Source organism: Cetorhinus maximus, chromosome 10 (genome assembly GCF_964194155.1).
Source record: "Cetorhinus maximus chromosome 10, sCetMax3.hap1.1, whole genome shotgun sequence".
Taxonomy (NCBI): Eukaryota; Metazoa; Chordata; class Chondrichthyes; order Lamniformes; family Cetorhinidae; genus Cetorhinus; species Cetorhinus maximus.
In genome coordinates, this window is record NC_135888.1 from 106,908,749 (window position 1) to 106,928,932 (window position 20,184).

At 45.4% G+C, this 20,184-nt stretch overlaps 1 protein-coding gene across 2 annotated transcripts in view; it reads left to right on the forward strand.

The window, feature by feature from the left end:
* Positions 1-590: 590 nt before the first annotated feature.
* Positions 591-20,184, forward strand: part of LOC144685926 (cyclin-dependent kinase-like 2) — a 101,651-nt gene continuing 82,057 nt past the window's right edge. Inside the window, exons 1-4 of one of the 2 annotated variants that reach the window (XM_078550952.1) lie at positions 591-913; positions 7,030-7,116; positions 9,444-9,635; positions 13,711-13,905. In XM_078550952.1, the coding sequence (XP_078407078.1) occupies positions 9,468-9,635; positions 13,711-13,905 (363 nt within the window). In that variant the 5' untranslated portion in view covers positions 591-913; positions 7,030-7,116; positions 9,444-9,467. Of the gene's footprint in view, positions 914-6,738; positions 7,117-9,443; positions 9,636-13,710; positions 13,906-20,184 lie in introns of those variants that run through there. The other variant, XM_078550953.1, reaches the window with a different exon arrangement.

Here is a 20,184-nt window from a genome sequence, read left to right on the forward strand (position 1 = left end):
CGCGTCACCCGGCTTCTGACGCAATCGAGATTTCTGAGAACATCGGGACGTCACTTGGCAACGGATAGGCGTGACCTCGGAGTGGCGTGGCCTCGAGGGCAGGGGCGGCCTTGGCGGGAAGTGGGCGTGGCTCTGAAAAAGGGCGTTGTCTCAGGGAAGTGGGTGTGGCTTCGGGGGAGAGTTGGTCAAAGGTGGCGCTGAGCAGAACTTCAGTCGCAGGTAGAGAGAGATTGGAAGCAGGATGTCCTGCACCGTATTCTGAGGAACCCAAGTGGTTGTTTCTGGGTGGAGTGAAGATTGTTAAAGATGATCACTGGAGCTTGCTATGTCTCTGCCTAATTATTTTTCAGTATTTAAGGAGGGCTGTGACTCTGGTGGAGGGTAGGGGGGGGGGGGAGAAATTAAGAGAAGTCCTCCAGCCCCATTCCTTTAATCGAAGTAGATAATGTTTGTTGTCCAAATTTTAGAAAACAAGGAAAGTTCGCCCGGCTTATTCGTGGCTCATTTTATCCTGCCATTGATAAATAAAAACATTCAGCTTTAAGAGGTGGGCAAATTTTGAGGGTGACATGTGTGAGGAGTCTATTTAAACATCTAGAGTCAACTTGCAAGCACATTTCTAACCCCCCCTCCAAAAAAAGGAGGAACGAGTGATTTTAACTCCTGATCCTCTCTTGAGTGTCTCTTTGCAGAGTGTTAACCCTGAAAACCTGCCTGCGGAACAAGAAGGGGAGACAAGTGAGCAGCCTTTTCCCTCCACATTCTCTGAAGGTGGGGTCCAGAAAGCAGAGCCCTGAGGGAGGCAATTTTAAACGAATGATCTTTCTGGTTTGTGTCTGGCTTTCTGCTCGGATCCGCGTTCCGTGCTCGGGTATGGGAACTCCAAATTCCATTGTTTGTAGTAACCACGCAAGTTGCTATGGGAGCGGCTGAGAGCCGAGTTATTATTAACACTGTGAGAACAGTAAGACGAGTTCAAAACCATTCACAGCAGGACGATGGGTGTGGGACCAACACGTGCCTCTTGAATAAGTGTAACATTGACCCCCCCCCCCCCCCCCCCCGGCCAGTTTGAAAGCAGAGCAAATATTGCACCCGCTGGGTTTTAGTCATCAGCCGAATGGTTTTGTTTGCTCTGCTGAAGAGTGATTAGGTAAATAAATTCACGAATCATCGCAAGATGGGTGTGCCTGAGCACCACGTTGAACTAATTCTGGATTTTCAATGATTGGACTCATTCTTACATAGGTGGGTAGTAGGAACGTGTCTAAAATCGAATACAGATATTTTATATTTAGGGGAGTTAGCAACAATTAATTCATTTAAACTGCACTGTAACATCTCAAGAGGTCAGGCAGCATCTTAAACGTTAACTCTGTTTCTCTCTCCACAGATGCTATCTACCCTGTTGAGTATTTCCAGTATTTTCTGTTTTTATTTCAGGTTTCCAGCATCTGCAGTATTCCATTTTTCGTACTGTCGCATCTGCTGTGCATCTACCAAATACTCAAATAAAAGCAAAATACTGCGGATGCTGGAAATCTGAAACAAAACTTCATCAGACTGAGTTCTGATGAAGAGTTATACAGACTCGAAACGTTAACTCTGTCTTCCTCTCCACAGATGCTGTCAGACCTGCTGAGTTTTTCTGGCACTTTTTGTTTTTGTACCAAATACTCAATATGTACTGCATAAGAATGGTATACTCCAACCATGCTGCTTCCCAAATTGCCAGAAGTTTTGAAAATCAAATAAATATATAATAGAGATTTGCATTTACAAAGCATCATAATGCTCATAGAGACCAATAACTTTTAAAGAGATATGAATTTCCCAATGGCCAATGCAAAGGAATAGCATAACAAGGCTTCACGTTTTAAGACTTTTACTGTAACGAATAAACAAAAACTAACATCGACTAACATGACTTGACAGGCAACTAATACACTGAACTACAGAAAATGCATTCCCCATTACCTTCTTAACACAGCTGAAAACCCCATGTCATGTTAATGCATTACATCGCACTGTCAACAGAAATGTAGTCTTGTGTTTGAAGTCCTAATCTCTCCAGTGTCCTTTTAAACAAAGTCATTTCACTCAACCTTCCGAGCATACTCAAATACACTTCCAGTAGCAAGGCACCCTCTGGCGACTCCTTGGTCTTTTACTCTCCACAAGCTTCATTTCTTTGAACAGGGGACCCGTCCTCACCTGCACGCTGCTTGGTAGTTAACCTGGAAACAGGCCCTTTTTTTTGACTGGCATAGGAACACCTGCTTCTGGTCTTCTCTAAAACTTTCTGCCTGATTGACTCTGAGAGTCTGTGAGTGTGTATACAGCAAGGCCACCTGCCTTCTCTTTCATGTCCAGGTATTACTACTTGCATCTTATTTTCAATGAGTTTTGATTTGATTTTTTGTCTCCACAAACAGCAGGTCACATAGGCTTGTCTCTGGGCAGATTTTGTAAGGGGTCACATCCCCTCTTCAAGCCACTCCAGTTTATCTTGAATTAAAGGAGACAGAACATTACGGTCTTATAAAAGTCCGTTGTTCATGACAATAGTGCCTTCCACAATCACTGGACATCTAAACCGCTTTATAGCCAATAAAGCACTTTTGAAGTGTAGTCATTGTCGTAATGTAGGAATTATGTTAAAAGATTACATTTTATTAAAATTAGATCAAAAATACCCTAATCAAACTGTGCGGGATTACACATAGATTCAATCCTGTTATGACTAAGTTAGCAGGGGTGAACTGGCACTTCTCTCTGTCCCATTCCTGAGTTAGTTATAACAGAGTTTGAATTTAAAAAGCAAGTTATATTGCCAATTCAATATATATTTAACTGTGTATTGGAATAAACCAGCCAGGTTCCTCAAGTTAACAAGTAAAGAGTTAGTTTTATTGCTAAAACTCACTCAGGTAAAGATGCAGAAATTATTAACAAAAGATTTAAAATGTACAAGTATATCCAACTACCCACCAATGCAAAAACAACACGCAAACAACCCCCCAGTCATGCAAAAGAAAAATAAATAAAACGCTGGAGAGATCAGATTTTAAAAACTTGGCCAAGTAACAAGTAAAGTCAGAAAAAAAAATCACAGATTGTCCAGAGGCTTGTTTACAGCTGAAAGGTCCCTTTCCACAGTAGCAGCTGGTGCTTGGGGTTTCACACTGGAGACAGTGGCGTTGATTCGGAATTCTCCTTTAAGAACTCTCAGTTTGCAGCAATGAGGTCTTCTGTGAGGTTTTTAAAACCACAAATAGTTGATGAGAGGTGTTTCAGAAGAAAGAGAGATGGGATAAGGCTGTTTCCCCTGTGGCAGCCTCTCTGACTATTCAAAACCCAGTATCTTTTTATCCAAGAGCTGGTTCATGTGACCTCTCTTTGAGAGCTCCTAGACTCCATGGGCAGGATTTTCCTCCTAATCGGGGGCGTGGCGCCATTTTACGTGGGCTGGCCAATTAAGGCCCGCCCAGCGTGATGTCCACACGGAAGCATTATGCGCTCCCTGGGGGGGGGGGGGGGGGGATTCCTAAACCTGAGAGTGTGCTCTTTCACGCATGCGCCTCTACAGTAAAAAATACTAAAAAATAGAGAAAAAAAATTCCCTGACATGTCCCCTCACTTTAATTACATTTTTACAAACCTGCATGAAACCTAATCCCACCCATGGATGAGGTTTCATTCTTTTTCTAATTCCCTCCTGGGCTCCTGGCCTGCCTGCCAACCTTAAGGTTGGATGGGCAGGTCCATTAATTAGTTTAATTACTCTGTCAATGGCCTCAATTGGCCATTGACAGGTCAGCGGGTGCACAGCTGATTTTGCTGCGCCCCCGCCTACCTGAAAATTTAAATGGGGCACGGTGACGTGAGGGGTTCTGCCCAATGTCACCACATGTCATTTTACGTGTCGGCAAGTGGGTCCCGCCCCCCGCTCGCCGATGGGAAAATCCTGCCCTGTGTCTCCATAAGGCCGTCTGTGTTCTTCTCAAATGCAACATGTTAGCTGCTGTAAGGCAGTGCCCTTTGCTTAGGAAAAGTATTCTTTTCAAAAAGTTATGTATATAGGTGTATGGCCAGCCATTATAAGGCAATTATAAAGTAATATATGTCCAGCCGATGATATTATGAAGTAATATTTTGTACAACACATCCTCATAATAATACCAAGTGTAGTCTTCAGGTGAAGTGGAACTTGAGGATGTGGGATAGTTAGAATAGGGTGTTACAGTACCTACATTAAAGTCATACCCATTGTCATTGTTATATTTCCATTATAAATTCTTTTACCTGTATTTATAATGAAACTAACTCTGTAAACATGTCACATTGTAGTTACATTTTTCTATTAGCTACAGCACCTCCACAGCTGGGTATCAAATTACAGTGTGCAAAGTTTACTGAAGAAATTTCCATTATAAATGTGGACTCAGGAATTTTAATTGAAAAATTGATAGGACGGGTGTGTTGATGAAAGATTTTTTTATATATACAATTTTACGTTTAAGAGCTGTAGTCAATTATACCTTGCCATTGTGTTGTTTCCTATATTTAAAAAAAATTAGGCTGCCATTTTGGATTTATTTCTAACAAAGTCCATGTTACAGTTTATGGTTTTTTTGACACTAGATATTGGGCTATAACTTCCGTGCTCCAGGCCAGTGTAACCAGAGGCGGGGTGAGGAGGGGAGGGTACCCCAAAGATGCACTGGGGAACCACCCCGGAAGTTCTCAGGTAGGGTCTGCACACCCATTGCCAGGGAAGTGCAAACTTCCAATGGGCAATTGCCCTGCACTGGGAACTATCTGAAAATGCGATTTGAATCTTACATCAAAAGTTAACTGGAAAACGTTAGAAGAATTAAAACCACTGCTAACTTCTGAGTAACTATTGTATAGACTAAACCAACACCCCATGGGACTTCCTCCACACCCATGAACCCCCAGGGGACTCGCGCCCCCCCACCCCCCCCAACCCCACGACTACCGCCCACACAGGACTCCCCCCCCCCTCTCCCACCCCCCAACTACCACCCCTACAGGATTCCACCCCCCCTCCACGGGAATTGACCCCCATGGGACTCCCCACAGTACTGGCCCCCCAACCATGGGACTCCCCTCCACACCCTCCAGCGGGACTCCCCTCCCACCATGGGATTCCCCGCAACCCCCGACTACCCTCTCCAGGCCCAACCCGACCTGAACCTCCCCCATGTCTGACTGTCCAACCCTCTCCCCACCCAACTGCCATACCCCCCTCCCTGACTGCCCAACCTCCCCCGACTGCCTGACTCCCTCTTATTGCCTGAAACACGCACCCCAACTGCCTGACCCGCCCTTCCCCGATTGTCCAACCTCCCCCTGACGGCCTGACAACCCCCACCCGCGCCAAATTCTAACCACTTACCTGACAAACCAACTTTTGCCTAGCTTGAAAGCTGGATCTTTAATCCCACCTGATTTATGGCAGCCGGTGCCGTGAAGAAGGGTGTGTAGTCTCCTTACATATGACTCTGAAACCCTTGACAGAAGGCCGCAGGAACACACTGCCCTACACAGTTCTCACCAGGCCTGAGTTGGAAGGTCGGGCAAGAAAGGGTCGGAAAACTTTCAAGGTAAAAAAGTTGGAGTGAAGTGCAATCCGACTCTGATTGCCACACTGTGGAAGTTCAGGCCTATTTTCTCAGTTTCAGCATCATTCTAGGAAGCAGACCTCACATCCCCCATGATCTGGAATGCAATATTTTTCTACCAACAGTGTCAGCCATGGGTAAGTGGGTAGCATTCGTGCCTCTGAATCTGAAGGTTCTGGATCCAAATCCCACTCCAGGGATTTAGGGCAGGATTTTTAGGTTGGCGTGTGGGCGCGATCGGCGGGTCCGGGATTGGCCAGGGAACGGACTGCTGCCTGCAATCAACCCCCGACTGCAATTTCACACTGGCTGGCCAATTAACGGTCAGCCAGCGTGAAGCACACGCTGAAATGCTCAGCGCTGCCAGGGTGGGGTCAGGAGGAGAGCAGGGTTTGACGTAAGCGTGGGCATGGGCGAGCACGGAATGAAAGTCCCTGAAGGCAGAGAGCTGCCCCAGGGAGCTGAAGACTTGAAAAGAGTTAAATAAAGTTTGTGAAATAAGGAAAAGAAATGTCCAAGCTTCACAATCAGTCACCTGAACATATACGTGATAAAAATGCTGTCCATAGATTTTTATTCTTTTTTATTTGATAATAGAAACCTCATCCTGCCTTTGGATGAGATTTCATCAAAATGCGAAGTCAGTCTGGCCGATTCGCCCGTCCGCCAACAGTAAGGTTGGACGGACCACGAAAAATCGGAGACAATCACAACTTTAATGATCTTAATAGGCCTCTTAGTTGTTGGCGGGTGTGCTTCTGACTTTCACACGCGACTGAAATATTGCACGAGCGCAGGATGACATCAGGATGTTTGCCCGACATCATCACATGCGATTTCATGTCCGGTCAGGTTGGATGTGTGCCCGCACGCCAACCTAAAAATTCTGCCCTTAAGCACAAATATATAGGCTGATATTCTAGTGGACCACTGCACTTTTGGAGGTGCTGTCCTTCGGATGAGATATTAAACTGAGGCCCTTGCCTACTCTCTCAGGTGGGCTTAAAAGATCCCATGGAACTATTCTGAAGAAGAGCAGACAAGCTCTTTCCCAGTGTCCCGGTCAACATTTATCCCTCAATCAACACTATTGGCCTCATACACACAAATCCAAATCTCCCACAAGGAGTGAAGAAGGGCTTGCATTTATATAGCACCTGTCACAAACTCAAGATATCTCAATGTGCTTTACAATCAATGGAGTACTTTTCAAGTGTAGTCACTGTTATATCACAGAATCTTTTTTTTACAGAATATTTACAATGCAGAAGGAGGCCATTCGGCCCATCGAGTCTTCACTGGCTCTCTGAAAGAGCATTCTACCAAGTCCCACTCCCCTGCCTTATCCCCATAACCTTGCACATTCTTTCTTTTCAGATAGCCATCCAATTTCCTTTTGAATACCTCAATCGAACCTGCCTCCACCACCCTCTCAGGAAGTTTGTTCCAGCCTCCAACCAACCTCTGGGTGAGAAAACTCTTCCTCACATCACTTATATTCCCTTTCCCAATTATTTTGAATCCATGCCCTCTAGTTCTTGATGCTCCTTTGAGTGGGAACAGTTTTCCACTTTATACCTTGTCTATACCCCTCAGGATCTTGAACCAAGTATCCTCTCAGCCATCATTTTTCCAAGGAAAACTGTCCCAAACTCTCCAATCTATCCTCATAGCTACAGTTCTTCATCCCTGGAATCATTCTTGTGAATCTCCTCTGTACTCTCTCCAATGCCTTCACATTCTTCCTCAAGTATGGTGCCCAGAACTGCATGCAGTATTCCAGATGAGACCTAACTAGTGTTTTATATAAGTTCAACATGACCCCCTTAGTCTTGTACTAAATGCTCCTATTAATAGAGTCTATAATATAATGTAAGGAATATAAAAATATCCAATATTCAACCCTTGCCTGCAAAAGCAAATGGCTATTTCTCTTTGCCACACCTAACTTTTCTTTTCCACTTTCTGACCTAGTCTCATCTTGCCCATTGCTACCCTCCACTCTTGTTATTCCTCTTCTGGAAAATTGGACATAATTCTGAGTGAAAACAACAGCGTGACTTTTTAAGTTAAATTTATCATCAATTCAATCTTATTGTCCATTTCATTTTGAGACTGCAATTCTGTGTAAGATAATAGTGTGAATGCTCCATAGTTACTTTAAAGAAAATTAAAAGCTTTTAAATTCTGTATTTAGATAGTTTATTTGTTGTATATTAACATCTTTGGGATAAACATCTCTGTAACAGTAATTAGAAACCAAAAAGTTCACTGGTAACCAGCAATGGGAATACAGTAACACAGTTGTGTCCTCCATTCGAGAAGATTAGTGCCAACAACCTCCAGTCCTGCTTTCAGACTGACCTGCTTGATTCTCACAGTGTTGATCTTAAATTGGATTGATAGTTCTGACAGCCTGCTTTTCAATCAGTCTGATTTTGACAATTCCAGTTTTAACTCGAAATTGTCTGAATGTTTAATAATTATAAACTCCAATCCCAGTATTTAAAAAAAAATCGAATCAAACACTATCGAGCTAACCCTTGGATTGAAATGTTAACTGTAGCTTGAAATAATGACAGTTAACATGCACCAACATTATTAGTGTTTTACAACCCAGACTGACACGCAAGAGTTTTTACAACATGTCTAATTACTGCAGGACAACAATCAACAACATGAATAAAATATTGAATTATATAGCAAAAACAGAACAGCAAGAGTCACAGGAAGTCATGCATAAATTGTTAGGTTTGGTCAGATGATGCTGAATATTGTGTTCATTTTTGGCCACCAGCACCTAATAAAGACATTCAAACCCAAGGGCAGTGACAGCAACAAGACTGATCCTCAGAGTAATAAATTGTGCGGAAAAACTGGAGTTTGGTTTTTCATTCATTCACTTGTGCTCTGCCCAAAGGCAGGCCCTTGGCTCATTGTCTGTTGATGCTTCATCCTGAGGCGTTTCCTTGGCATTTTTTTCAGCCGTTCCAAGTCTACCTCAGCTAGAATGGGAACCAAACTCCATGCTACAATTGTTATTCTGAACCACACACTTGCCATCGAACCAACTGAGCTAACCAGCCCTGAGTTTGGTTTTCCAGCCTTGAAAGGAGGCAGCTGAGAGAGATGACTTTATAAAAGTAGATGGAAAGGTTTTGGTACACAACTTCAAATTAAATGTAACAGTAGGGCAAAGAGACAAAGGTTCAAACTAGTGAAAGGTAAATTTAGGATTGATATCAGGAACCTCTTTGCATAAACTGATGAACAAGTGAATGGACTTTTGAGTGGGGTAGTGGATTTGCATGGCTGGAATTATTTAAGGGATTCCATAATGGAGGATCTGGATGGATGGATGAGGTAAATGGACCAAATAACTTTCCTCATCCGCGTCTATTTTGTGAGTAGCTGTGCTGATGGTGAAGCACAGAGCAAAAGCAAGATGTCCGTCCTTGAAAGAGGAAATAAAATCAGTAAATAATGCTGTTTATACACTGGCCAATGAACAGTGAATTACTTCTACCAGTTTGCCCCTGCTTCAATGCTGCCCTTACAGAACATCAGTAATTCAGTCTGGAATGAACTGTCATTGGGAACTCCACCTTGAAACTTTTATCTTTGGGCAGTGGTGCACTACAATTCTGCAACACATACACCTCCATTTACCAACACTTATTTAACAAAGCAGAATAGGAATAAGGTGTCGTTAATAAAATGCATGTTCTATATATTCTAGCTGAGTATAATCCATAACTCTTAACTAACAGCAACATGTGATACATTCTGATACAGGTTAAAAAAAAATCAGACCTAGAAATGGAAATGTATGAGAATCTAGGACTGGTGGGAGAGGGTACTTATGGATCGGTAATGAAATGCAGGCACAGAGAGACAGGACAAATAGTTGCCATCAAAAGATTTCAGGACCGAGATGATGACAGACTGGTAAAGAAAATTGCTGTAAGAGAAATACGATTTCTGAAGGTAAGAGTATGAATTATCATAAATTTGGGGGGACAAAGTGGAGACTGAGGGGATAGAAAATGTCATTTAAAGTATTGGGGTGGATTTATTAAAATTGAAATAAAATTTCCCTAATGGATCAGTGGGTAAATGCACCATGTGGTATGATACTGGGTCAGTTAAAACAGAAGTGTTCTAGACTTAGCCTTTGGATTATGTTACCAAATGCCTGCTGGAACTAAGTGGCGTGTGCTCCAATATTCCTTAATTTCCCTGGGCTAGGGAAGGGAAACATTAGGCAGGACTTCTGCTTCTTAGAAATAATGCTGCCGCCGAGGACAGATTTGGTCTTCCTGGAATCCCAACCTACAACCTGTCTACGCTGACCCCCTCAATGAGCATTCTGGAAAAGGTGTCAGCCTCACAATGGACCTATGTCTTTGTAAAACCTCCAAAAGACTCAATTATGCAATTGACGACAGGTCTGTTTGACTTCTGGCATTGGGTGTGGATGTCATGAACATCATCTCAAATTGTTCTCTGTAGGCCTTTCTGCCACACTGAAGGCGGATGTCTGTCATATAGCTGAGAAGGAAACTTTGACTCTTGTAAGGAGCTGCTATCTGGAGGTTGAGGATGAGAATTGGATTGTAAGTAGCTGATTCTGAAGCCTTGCACCTTTGACTGATGGAACCACTGTCAGTTTATAGTGTGTCTCCAAACATGTTCACGAAGACAGTGGCAATATTTTGTAGCGAATCATGCATTTTTGCCCAGGTCTCATTAATCAGCATTTTAGCTGAGGATAGTTTGGGATCAAGTCACCCCTGAAGAGCTTGAAAGTTGTTTGTGTGCATGCATGGATTCCACTAATGCCAATGACTCGAAGGTTGCCAAGGTATAAATATTTGGAATGAATTGGGAAGGATTACTTCTTCTGGTTTTTGAGCTGGTGGTCAGCACTTCATTAGTATAAAAATGTTGCTGAGGAGACAAGTTAGAAGAAATTGCTTTACATGGAATGGTTGAGACAAAGACAGTCACACATTTTAAGGAAAAAAATAGTGTAAGTACTTGAAACAGGAAAACAGAAGAATGTTGAGAAAGAATGGGGCAGTGGGATTAATTTCAGTTTGCTCAGCGTAAATGCAAAGGGTCAAATGGCCTCTTGGAACTGTAAATCTCCACCCACGGTGCCTTAAAATACTTGGCCAAACCATGGATTTTATTTGTGAAGCTGGAAAATGCACTTTGTGTCCTGTTATTCCTGATAAATACAACTGAAAGAAATATTGTGTATTCCTGCACCACAGGGAATGTCAGGTTCCTGTTCCATTATACTCTCATTGTGATTAATTTCCATATACCTATATCACAGTTGAGGCCATTAGGTTTCAATTTTCACAAAATAGCAAAGTGAACTCTGGAATGTGAGGCCAAACAATAATAAAAAATCATGAAATCTAAAGAAAGAAAGAAAAAGGGATTTAATATATTCAGTTGGTTATAGACCTTAATGCAGGGCTGGTTTTCAGTTATAAGATGCTTCTTCAGAGGTCAGATCTCCGCAGGTCATGTCAGCATTTTTGAAGCTGTTCATCAGCTTTTCTGAGTTTTGCAGCTTGGTTTGTATGGCTATGCTACTTGTGAGAAATTTAAACTTTGCTTGTCTGTTGATAAACAGCAACATTTAATTGACTATCCTTCTTGGTGTTGGTTTTGAGATGACATGAGTGATAACGGTGAATTAGAATTCATGCAGTTCTCCAAGGTAAACTCTAATCTGTAAACTGAGCCAGTCAGGTCTTCAAACAAAAGCAAAATACTCCAGATGCTAGAAATCTGAAATAAGAACAGAAAATGCTGGAAATACTCAGCAGGTCAGGCAACACCTGTGAAGAGAGAAACAGAGGCCGGAATTTTCCAGCCATTGAAATCTCCATTCACTGATCCCACCCCATGAGGTGCTGGAAAATTACGGCCAGAATTAATATTTCAGGCCATTAACTTTTCATCAGAACTTCAAACCACAGGTCTTCAAATCTCCAGGACATTATTCATAATTCAAAATCCTTCATTGGTTATAAAACCGACATGTAATGAGACCTGGATCAGAAGATGTGTCTCTGGGGACTGGAACTGTTCCTACTCTGGTCCGAATAACCCTGCAAGATAATGCTAAATCAGATCAGTGTGATCCTGCCTTTTTAAAACTTATTCATGGGATGTGGGGTTCGCTGGCAAAGCCATCATTTATTGCCCATACCTAATCGCCCTTGAGAAGATGGTGATGAGCCGCTTTCTTAAACTGCAGCAATCCGTGTGGTATAGATACACCTGGGTGAGGAGCTTCAGAATTTTGACCCTGTGACAAAAATTAGAACGGTGTGTGACTTGAAGGGGAGCTTGCAGCTGTTGGTGCACCCAGACAAGCATTGAGGAGTTCAAAAAGAAAAAAAAAGACTTGCATTCTATAGTGCCATTCTCAGCCCCAGGATACCCAAAGTTTTTATTATAACCAATGAAGCATTTTTGAAGTGCCCTGTTGTAACACAGGAACGGTGGCAGCTAATTTGCACATAACAAGCTCCCACAAACAGTGATGTGATAATGACCAGATAATCTGTTTTTCTTAGTTATATCGATTGAGCGGACAATATTGGCCTGGATAACAGGAATAATTCCTCTGCTGTTCTTCAAAATACTGCCATGGGATCTTTTACATCCACGTGAGAGAACAGACAGGGTCTCGGTTTAACATCTCATCCGAAAGATTAAATGTCCGACAGTGCGGCTCACCCTCAGTAGGGCACTGCATATCAGCCTAGATTGCTTTTGTTCTCAGCTTTCTGGAGCTTAGATTTTTTTTGAGCTTAGGTTTCAGGTGTGGGACTTAAACACACAGGGCAAAATATTTAGCTTGGCGGGCGTGCGCCCGACCCGACCTAGCATAAAATGACACGCCGGGCGAGCATCCCGATGTCATCACGCACTCACGCGACATTTCGGTTGGCCCGGCAGCACGCCAGCCGACAATTAAAAGGCCCATTAAGGCCACTAAAAAGTTAATTAAAAGAAATTTTTCGCTTCCCGTCCGACCTTACGGCTGTCGGGTAGGCGATAAAGCCAATCAGCCTCTGCACTTTTTTTGGAAACCTCATTCACGGGTGTGATGATGTTTCCAAAAGCAAATAGAAATAAAATTAAAATTTTTAAATTTAATTAATAACATGTCCCTGCTCATGTGACAGAGTCACATGAGGGGACATGTTTTATAACATTTATAAAAAATTTTTTTGAAACCAGTTCATCTCCCTGAGCCAGCTTTGTGCCTCAGGGAGATTTACAAGTGCGCATGCGCGAAGTTCGCATTTGTCCCACTCGCCCTCCTCTCCCTGCCCGCACAGGCAGCACTGAGCGCTGCCACTTACGTTTCACACTGGGCGGGCCTTAATTGACCCGCCAGTGTGAAATCGCTATCCTGCCTCGATCGCGGGCTTCCCGACTGCCCCTGCCCGCCCCCATCGAGACCGCCCATCTAGGGCAAGATTCTGCCCACAATCTTTTGACTAAGAGGCAAGAGTGCTACCAACTGAGCCACTGCTGCGTTTACTCGTGCTCTGTGCTGGTAAGCTGTGTGGTTTTAGCTAATTAAATTCCAGCTGTATACTTGTGTACGTTTGGGAATCTCTAAGCCTTGGCTCTTGCAAATCTGCTTCTAAGCTCTCTGATGTTAGGAAAGTGGAAGTTGTCTAGTGGAGAGAGGGTGGGCACTCCACATCAGGCAAAATTTGGTGGATTTTTCACCAGCTTTGCTGGAAGACTGTTTAAGCATGGTGATTATCGGGCCTGTGATACACCTGGCTGACCAAATAAAAAGAGACAGCTGGTAGGAGGTGATGATATCTCCATTAATTTTCTTGCCCCTATTACCTGGTGCTCCCTTCTCACATTCCTGTCAAAGATCAAGATCTCGTGGAATTGGAAAATTCCACCTTGTATTCATTCTTAATGGTTGTTTTTAACATAACATTAAAAGTTTCAGTTGTGAATGATCATAATTTTCTTTCTGCCCATCTTACTTATTATCTGACAGCAATTTAGGCATGAAAATCTGGTAAATCTTATTGAGGTGTTCAAGCAGAAGAAACGTTTATTCTTGGTTTTTGAGTTTGTGGATCACACAGTTCTGGATGACTTGGAACGGTTTCCTAATGGACTGGAGAGTAAGAGACTCAGAAAATGTCTTATTCAGGTGTTAAGGGCCACAGAGTACCTTCACAAGAACAATGTGAGTAAACGCAATTGAGGACACAAGATTTATTAGTAAATTGCTTATGGCTTTGTCCACTTGCGTCAGGTAAATATAAGTTGTTTCTTATATATAAGTAAGCATATAAGGCATGTAAATAATACATATGTAACTATGACTATAATATATAAATAAGTAAATCCCTGTTTTAAGTTGCCCCATTTTAAGATGTTTTGCTTTAACGTTGGTCAGTTAATGGGGCTCGTATTCACATTTAGGTTGGGAGTTTTGTTTTAAAGTTGTTTTGCGGCAGGTCTGGCGTAGGGTAGCATGGCCTGTTCAGCGCCATTTTGAAGTGGCGTCTCCCACTCTCATTCCCTGACCCTCCCTGTTCTTCCCGCTCCCTGTCCCTCCCACTCCCTGATCCTCCTTCTCGCCAACCCACCATCTCGCATCGGCTCATGGCCTTTCCAATTCCTTGACCCTCCCACTCCCTGTCCTTCCCGCTCCCTATCCCTCCCGCTCCCTGACTCTCCCTTTTGCCAACCCTCCATCTCGCACCGGCTCATGGCCTCTTCCACTCCCTGACTCTCCTGCTCTCTGACCCTCTCTCACGCTGACCCTTCCTCTCACTGACCCTCCCGGTCACTGCCGATCCTCTCCCTGACTCATCATCTGTCGATGGCTTTTCCCGCTCCCTGACTCTCCCAGGTGCTCACAACCCTCTGGCTCATGGTATGTCCTGCTCCCTGGCCCTTCCAGTCACTGCCGACCTTCCCTTTTGCTCTTCCTGCCTCTCACTGTGCTGCTTCTGCTTTAGTTGTGTCAGCATCACAGTCTATTATCCATTTTCTGCTGACATTTATAAGGGCTGTGCTAGCTAAACCAGGCATGATCTCCAGATGGGTTTGGGAGTGGGAAGCATCATGCGGGAGAGGCAGGGAGCGGGAGGCTCAGCAAGAAGGAGGGTCATAGAGCAGGACGTGTGGCAAATGGGAGATTCGGTGAGCAGGATCGGTGGGGACCAAGAGGGTTGGGGAGCGGGAGAAGCAGCGAGCCAGAGGTAAGTAGAAAGAATGAGCAATTTTTAGATATTTTAAAATTTATTTTATTTTAAATGTTATTTCATTTACCAATATAGGAATTTAGAAAAGTAAAGTATTTCAACTTACAAGGTATAATGTTTTAATGACCAGGATATTCCAGCCCTGTTGGTGTCAGGCGTCAGGGCGGCCGGGCAGGGGGGGCAATATGGCGAGAAAGCAAAAGATCAGTTTCATGCTGTCGTGAAACTAGTTTGTGACTGTCCACTCCACCCGTCAATAGCTGTGTTTCCCGCCACCATACGACGGGAGCCTAATTTTAATACTTTAGCATCTCATTATAAGCCCTGCTCACCGGGGTCATCTCCCCAAGCTGGATCATCCGGGCAATCACGCCAACATGTTTCACAACTGTACATGAGTGACATGCACCTGGCGAGCTGCACGTCACTCGGGACTTGGAGGTTTGTTTGCCTACCTTGCTTCGGGTAGCACCCGCGGTCATCAGCACCAGGCTTTCCAGGCAGCACCATATCATTTTTAAGGGGGTCTCCCAGGCAGGTCTCTACCTACCAGACCAGCCGTAAGGCTGGTTTTTCAATGGCTGCAGGGCAAGGGCTTGCTTGGGGAAGTGGGAGAAGTGGCCTCAGGCAAGGGAAGAGGTTGCAGGGCGAGGGATATATTGGCATCAAGATGGTGAAGGCTGATGAGGCAGCCTCCAGAGGAGATGAGGCCAGATGGAGATGTGAGGACGTGTGTGAGAGAGTAAGTGGTGATGTCTCTTGAGCTGGCAATGAGTGAGATGCCAGTGAATGTGTGATGGCCTTGTGAGTGTGTGAGTTTAGAGTGAGAAGATAGTTGCCTGACCCTGGTGGCATGGATGAGATCATTCATCTGTTTTCTGCACTGAATGGCTGATCCCTTGCGTGCAGCATTGGCACTAACCACCTGTGCCACTGCCTCCCAAGCCGGAGTGGTGAGGCTGATGTCTGGCCTGCAGCTAGAGCAGGAGTAGAGGAGGACATCATGGTGGGCCTCCACAGCAACCAGCAGGTGTCCCAGGGAGGCTGGAGTGGTGGACTGCACTCTTATTGGCTTTTGGGGTCATGTCTTCACCAGAGCAGTCCTGGGCTGCAAATATTGAGAAGTGTGTGCATAGCTGCAGTTTAAATATGGCGCCCTGCGTGAAGAAGCATCGAGGTAATGGCATGGTGGGCAAATCGATGTCGCCGGTCAACAAGATGGTGTATTTCCTGTGGCTGCATAATTAATGAGGTGGGAATGGGACGACACGGTACAAAAACCTGCCATTGCAGCCGGCGGATAAAATTACTTTTTCCCGCACTTTGGGCAAATCTGGGACGATTCCGCCCAATGTTTTTTTTCCTGATGAGAAATTTCCTTCAGAACCTAAGTACAGCTTTATATTGGTTATAATGGGAAAATCTGACCCACTTAAAGTTGTTTCACTTAAAGTCGCACTTTTCAGGAATGCAACTACAACTTTAAGTGATATATATTTATGATTTATATATATATATTTATATGGCGCATGAGTTGAGAGAGAGACTTCAGAAACATTGACAAAAAAAACTGATCAAAAACTATAACATTAGGAAGGTTTGTGGGCAGGAGGTGTATATATTTACTGCAAGATTTTAAATACTCCCTAGATAGAGGTTCCTCAAGGAAACTGGATCAGTCAGTAGATTTATGCACACTGCCCCCAGATTCACCTGGCTGTTCCAGCAGACATCCACTGTCATGTCAGCAGGAGTTTGCTAGTATGTTCAGAAGCCCACCTGCCTCCCTATTTACTCTTGACTCTCTGGGCATCTTTCACTGAGCCGCAACTGAATTTTCAAGCAGGAATCTTTAACCCATTATGTGCTGTATATCCATCTATTAGCTGTCTACAGGCTTTGGCAAACTAAAATCCTCATAATGGCTCATAGTGCTTTGCAAAGTAAAATGACTAAAATGACAATGAAACCAGCAAAGGGCAGTTAGTAATCGTGTGGGTTGGAAATCACTGACAGCAAAGGTAGGAAGGATGATGTTGATACACTGGTACCTGTTGCTCCATTACTTTGTTCGTAATTTGCTGATGTATTGGTGTGATTGCTGTTGTATGAAATAATAATTGACTGCTGTCCACTGCTCAGTTAAATTATTGATTTGTTGATGTGTCACTTATTCATTTATTGCTGTGTTCACTGCTCCATTAATTCAGAAATTTATGAGTGCTTGCTTCCTTATTAATTAATTCATTTATTCGCCTAATGCTCCATTAGTTTATTTGCTGGCGTGTCTGCTGTTGCTTTAATTCATTAATTCACTACTGCCTGTTTTACCATTAATTGATAATTCATCTTTCCCAGTGACATTTTACTTTATGAATCTATTGATCTGTTAGTTGCCTTCTGGTTTATTAATTTATTAATTCATTATTGCCTACTATTTTGCTTGTATCTACTGCTTCATTAACTTGTTAATTTACTGATACTTACATATCTGTAGTACCAGTATTTTTCAATTATTGTTACTGCGTGGTTTTGTTTATGGTCATGTTGGCTTCTGATGGTTCAGGTTTCATGTTCTGTTTGTTATGGTGTCCTAAAGCTTTATTGTGAGTTATTATAATTTAATTTCTCTGGTTTATTCTCTATTTTTAAAATTTTCAATATTATTATTGGTAGCAACCTGTTGTCCATTGTTTTAGGGTGTGTTATTATCGCGTTCTTTGATAATGTTGAGATAGAAATAGTCAACATTGTACTGTGTTACGAGCAGTGATAGATTTACATTTAGTGGGGCCCAGTGCTCAGCTTAATTGTTGGGACCCCTGCCCCCATCCCCATGCCCCTTTCTCAGACCCAAAGGCCGAAATCAAAAAATTACACAAATTGATCAGTGTTTCTCACACAGCCTCTCTCACACCACCACCCTCACACTCTCTTCCTCCCCAACTACCCTCACACTCTCTTCCTCCCTCACCACCCTCACACTCTCTCCCTCCCCCATCACCCTCACACTCTCTTCCTTCCCATCACCCTCACACTCTCTTCCTCCCCATCACCCTCACACTCTCTTCCTTCCCATCACCCTCACACTCTCTCCCTCCCCCATCACCCTTACACTCTCTTCCTTCCCATCACCCTCACACTCTCTTCCTCCCCCATCACCCTCACACTCTCTCCCTCCCCCATCACCCTCACACTCTCTTCCTCCCCCATCACCCTCACACTCTCTCCCTCCCCCATCACCCTCACACTCTCTTCCACCCCACTACCCTCACACTGTCTTCCTCCCCAACTACCCTCACACTCTCTTCCTCCCCAACTACCCTCACACTCTCTTCCTCCCCCATCACCCTCACACTCTCTTTCACCCCCAACACCCTCACACTCTCTTCCTCCCCAACTACCCTCACATTCTTCCTCCTTCACCACCCTCACACTCTCTTCCTCCCCAACTACCCTCACACTCTCTTCCTCCCTCACCACCCTCACACTCTCTCCCTCCCCCATCACCCTCACACTCTCTCCCTCCCCCACCACCCTCACACTCTCTTCCTCCCTCACCACCCTCACACTCTCTTCCTCCCCCATCATCCTCACACTCTCTTCCTCCCCCACCACCCTCAGACTCTCTCCCTCCCCCACCACCCTCACACTCTCTCCCTCCCCCACCACCCTCACACTCTCTCCCTCCCCCACCACCCTCACACTCTCTCCCTCCCCCACCACTCTCACACTCTCTCCCTCCCCCATCACCCTCACACTGTCTTCCTCCCCAAATACCCTCACACTTTCTTCCTCCCCAACTACCCTCACACTCTCTTCCTCCCCCATCACCCTCACACTCTCTTCCACCCCCAACACCCTCACACTCTCTTCCTCCCCAACTACCCTCACATTCTTCCTCCTTCACCACCCTCACACTCTCTTCCTCCCCAACTACCCTCACACTCTCTTCCTCCCTCACCACCCTCACACTCTCTCCCTCCCCCATCACCCTCACACTCTCTCCCTCCCCCACCACCCTCACACTCTCTTCCTCCCTCACCACCCTCACACTCTCTTCCTCCCCCATCATCCTCACACTCTCTTCCTCCCCCACCACCCTCAGACTCTCTCCCTCCCCCACCACCCTCACACTCTCTCCCTCCCCCACCACCCTCACACTCTCTCCCTCCCCCACCACTCTCACACTCCCTCCCCAATCACCCTCACACACTCTCCCCCACCACCCTCACACTCTCTCCCTCCCCCACCACCCTCACACTCTCTCCCTCCCCCATCACCCTCACACTCTCTTCCTCCCCCATCACCCTCACACTCTCTCCCTCCCCCACCACCCTCACACTCTCTCCCTCCCCTACCACCCTCACACTCTCTCCCTCCCCCACCACTCTCACACTCTCTCCCTCCCCCATCACCCTCACACTCTCTCCCCCACCACCCTCACACTCTCTCCCTCCCCCACCACCCTCACACTCTCTCCCTCCCCCATCACCCTCACACTCTCTTCCTCCCCCACCACCCTCACACGCTCTCCCTCCCCCACCACTCTCACTCTCTCCCTCCCCCACCACCCTCACACTCTCTCCCTCCCCCACCACTTTCACACTCTCTCCCTCCCCCACCACCCTCACACTCTCTCCCCCACCACCCTCACACTCTCTCCCTCCCCCACCACTCTCACACTCTCTCCCTCCCCCATCACCCTCACACTCTCTCCCCCACCACCCTCACACTCTCTCCCTCCCCCACCACCCTTACACTCTCTCCCTCCCCATCACCCTCACACTCTCTTCCTCCCCCACCACCCTCACACTCTCTTCCTCCCCCACCACTTTCACACTCTCTTCCTCCCCCACCACCCTCACACTCTCTCCCTCCCCCAACACTCTCACACTCTCTTCCTCCCCCACCACCCTCAGACTCCCTCCCTCCCCCACCACCCTCACATTCTCTCCCTCCCCCACCACCCTCACATTTTCTTCCTCCCCACCACCCTCACACTCTCTTCCTCCCCCACCACCCTCACATTCTCTCCCTCCCCCACCACCCTCACATTCTCTCCCTCCCCCACCACCCTCACATTCTCTCCCTCCCCCACCACCCTCACATTCTCTCCCTCCCCCACCACCCTCACACTCTCTCCCTCCTCCACCACCCTCACATTCTCTCCCTCCCCCACCACCCTCACACTCTCTCCCTCCCCAACCACCCTCACACTCTCTTCCTCCCCAACCACACTCACACTCTCT